General features: G+C 48.5%; 1 protein-coding gene across 1 annotated transcript; it reads right to left on the reverse strand.

The window, feature by feature from the left end:
- Nucleotides 1-786: 786 nt before the first annotated feature.
- LOC147964833 (uncharacterized) lies at nt 787-1,593 on the reverse strand. Its single transcript, XM_087530175.1, has one exon. The coding sequence runs from the start codon at nt 1,591-1,593 to the stop codon at nt 787-789; it is 807 nt and encodes a 268-aa protein (XP_087386301.1).
- Nucleotides 1,594-3,531: the final 1,938 nt, after the last annotated feature.

Raw genomic sequence — 3,531 nt, forward strand, 5'->3', positions numbered from 1 at the left:
CTAATGAGAGAAGCAACCCGGAAAGAAGCAAACAACATATTAAACAACCATCACATAAACATGGCATGATGCACAACCAAGTATGATGCATGTCCGGTTTAAAGAGGCATGACATGGCAATGTGCACAAACAATCCTACAAATTAAGTGGGGCTCAATATGCAACTCCGTTGCATATTGATGAAACACCACGTCAATTATTTAGTTCGATCTCGTTTATGTACCCAACACTATTAAATGTTGATTAACATGGCAAGAGGTGAAGCATGAAGAAACTATCTATTTAGGCAAGTTTAAATGAGGCCAGAACAACAAGCAACAAGTCCAGAAAATCCCCAGATGCATATATTAGATTTGGTACGGTTATGTCCTGAAGCATATTTTAGAGTTATTAAACATGCAAGGTGAGAGCACCATGTTAAACTAGGCATTTTTCTACCCCATTTTCATATAAAGTTTATTAAATTTGGAGCTACGGTTATTAAGTTATGAATTAAATCATTTTAACATGGCAATTAAGCAAATAAATGCAAACTGCAGTTTAAACATTTTAAACATGGTGGAAAGTTGGATATTATGAAACTAGACACAATTCTAAGCATTTTTCATATATAAAGTATTTTAAACTGAGGCATAGTTAAAGAGGTATTATATGCATGAAGTACAAGGGTGGTTCTGTAAATCTGCAGTAAACTGGAAAAATAGGCAAATTCGTTCTATGGAAAAAACATGAAACGGGTCGGTTCTGTCTGGCCCAACAGAGCACAGTGGGGGGCTGGGCGGGTGCTCACATCGGGCCAGATCTGGCTGAAACTGGAACTGGGCCAGAGAGGAGACCACGGTTGGGCCTTAGCATCGAAGTGGCCCGGAGCATGGTTACGGTCAACGCGTGCCAGCAGATCGAGCACGGGCTGCGCTGCTCATTCCCCTCGGGTAAAACAGGGGCATGGACGAAGCAGAGGAGGTCGCAGCAGGCAACGGCGATGCAGGGAGCGACGACAGCGAATCTGACGGATGACACGTTGAGGAGGTGGCTGGCGGAGGCGGACCGGGTGGTCCTTGGGCAGGGACATAGGGAGGTCCTCGCTCGTGGACTCGAGCACATGGATGAGGACGGCTGTGGCGCTGCTGGTGGCTTGCTCGCCGGGGATGGCGCGGGCCACGACAGAGGAACAAGGGCGCTGCGGCGGGACTTGGCGCGGGCAACCGACGACTCCAGGCGACGAAGGACGATGAAGAGGAGGGCGCGAGGCATGGGCCCTGGTTCTGCTGGTGGCGGACGGTGCGAGGACACCGGCGAGCTTGTTCGGGCATCCAGGACGGGAAGCATGGCTGGGAGGCGAGGCGCTGGAAGGCACTCCGGCGAGGAGCGGGCAGACGGCGGAGCTGCGGTTCCATGGCAGCGATGTCGACCTGCAGAGGGCATTGTAGCAGGGTCAGAGAAGCTCACTGAAAGGAAAGCGAGAGGTGAGAATAGAAGAACGGGGCACCGACGGCGAGGTCCTGGTCGAGGTCCAGTGAGATCCCATCGGAGCTCTGGTTGGTGGCGAGGAACACAAGCCGAAGGAGCGGTTCCCCGTAGCTGCTTGAGCATCGGGCGGCCATGGAGATTTTACAGAGAACACAGGAGAGGGATGAGACGAAGGGAAGGAGCTCCGGAAGGAAAATAAGATGGCACGGGGTGGATCCGGGCGGTGGATCATCGGAGGGTCGCCGGGGCTCCATTTTGCGACGAGGCGGCAACGGCGGGGTCGAGCGGAGCAGGATCGAGGGAGGCACGGGAGCACTCGCTCTCATGCGGTGGATCGATGGAGGAAGTGGGTGGTTGGATGCATTTGATCGGGGGGATTCCAAGGAGGGCGGCGGCCGTTGTTGGATTGGATCGGCCAGATCCCGATGAAGGAGGGGGGTTGGTCAGCCGGCGGCGGAGACGGGATTGATGGGACAGCTTTCCTAGATTTTAGGGTTAGGTCCGGTTTATATAACAAGTGGAATTTTGGATAGAGGCATTTGGTCCCTCCGATCTTAATCGAGCGGTACCGGATAAATAGGCTAGGGAGACCAAAAAGAAAAACGGAGATGTTTTATAGGCGTTTGGGGATGATCCGGACCCGACGGTAACAAATGGTCCGGTCCGGGTTCGGGGAAGTTTCGGACATAGGCGAGGGGGCCTGACAAAAAGGCCATGGAGGCAAGGGGGTTAGGAGGGGTTTTTGGAGCCTCCGATCGCCACCGATGGATCCGATCGACATGGGGAATAGGTAGGCCTATGTGGGCTGGTTCTGACTGTGTAGAAGGTCGAGGGTTGCGGTAGATAAGAGAGAGAGAGACCCGGCAGCAGTTTTCGGACACCAGAAATGTCCGACGATTTGACCGACTATAATGTCGCTATAGTTATCCGTTGGGGCATCAAACGATCTCCGAATGCGATGAAATTTGATAGGCGTTCTATCTACACTATAACAACACCGCATGTCAACTTTCAACCCATTCTGAGAACATTTTCTGACCACTTATAAAATAATATTTCGGACATGCCGCGGGAGCGTGCGAGTGTGTCTGGGATCAGAATGGACAACGGAGAGAACGGGGAGAACCCGGGCGAATGCAAGTTTTAAGAAAACAATGCTGATGTAATGCGAATGATGACATGGCAAGATGCAACACGCAAGCGAAAGCCATGGCAACAACAACGAATAACTGGAAGACACCTGGCGCAATGGTCTCGGGGCGTTACATCAATCCCAGTTACAAAAAGGGACATGACACACATGTATCGTTGCTATTAAGGGTAAAAAGATGGGATTTATTTCATATGTGAGTTTATCTTGTCTACATCATGTCATCTTGCTTAAGACGTTACTCCATTCTTCTATGAACTTAATACACTAGATGCATGCTGGATAGCGATCGATGTGTGGAGTAATATTAATAGATGCAGAATCACTTCGGTCTACTTGTCTCGGACGTGATGCCTATATACATGATCATTGCATTGGATACGTCATAATTATTTGCTTTTCTATCAATTACCCAACAGTATTTTTTTACCCACCATATGCTATTTCTATCCGAGAAGCCTCTAGTGAAAACTATGGCCACCGGGTCTATCTTTTATCATCTATTAAAACCAAAAATACTTTTCTGCAATTTTCCTTTATTATTTTATTTTTTATTTTTGTCTGATCTATCTATCAAAAACTATACAATTTAATCTTGCTCGTAACCGTCAAGGGATTGACAACCCCTTGTTCGCGTTCGGTTGCAAGTATTTGTTATTTGTGTGCAGGTGTTGTTCACTAGTCGTTACTTGGTTCTCCTATTGGATTGATAACCTTGGTTTCACAACTGAGGGAAATACTTATCTCTACTATACTACATCATCTCTCATCTTCGGGGAAATCCCAACGCAGCTCACAAGTAGCAGGAAGAATTTCTGGTGCCGTTGCCAAGGAGACATCATCAATGACTATCAAGTACCTGCGCATAAACTTTCATCTCCTTGCATTTACATTATTTTCCATTTGCCTCT

Source organism: Triticum urartu, chromosome 6A (assembly GCF_056163025.1).
Source record: "Triticum urartu cultivar PI428250 chromosome 6A, HENAU_Tu73, whole genome shotgun sequence".
In the NCBI taxonomy this organism is placed as follows: domain Eukaryota; kingdom Viridiplantae; phylum Streptophyta; class Magnoliopsida; order Poales; family Poaceae; genus Triticum; species Triticum urartu.

What these genes read in the sequence shown, in the direction of transcription:
- LOC147964833 (XM_087530175.1), bottom strand. Translation starts at nt 1,593, where the DNA reads ATGCTCAAGCAGCTACGGGGAACCGCTCCTTCGGCTTGTGTTCCTCGC.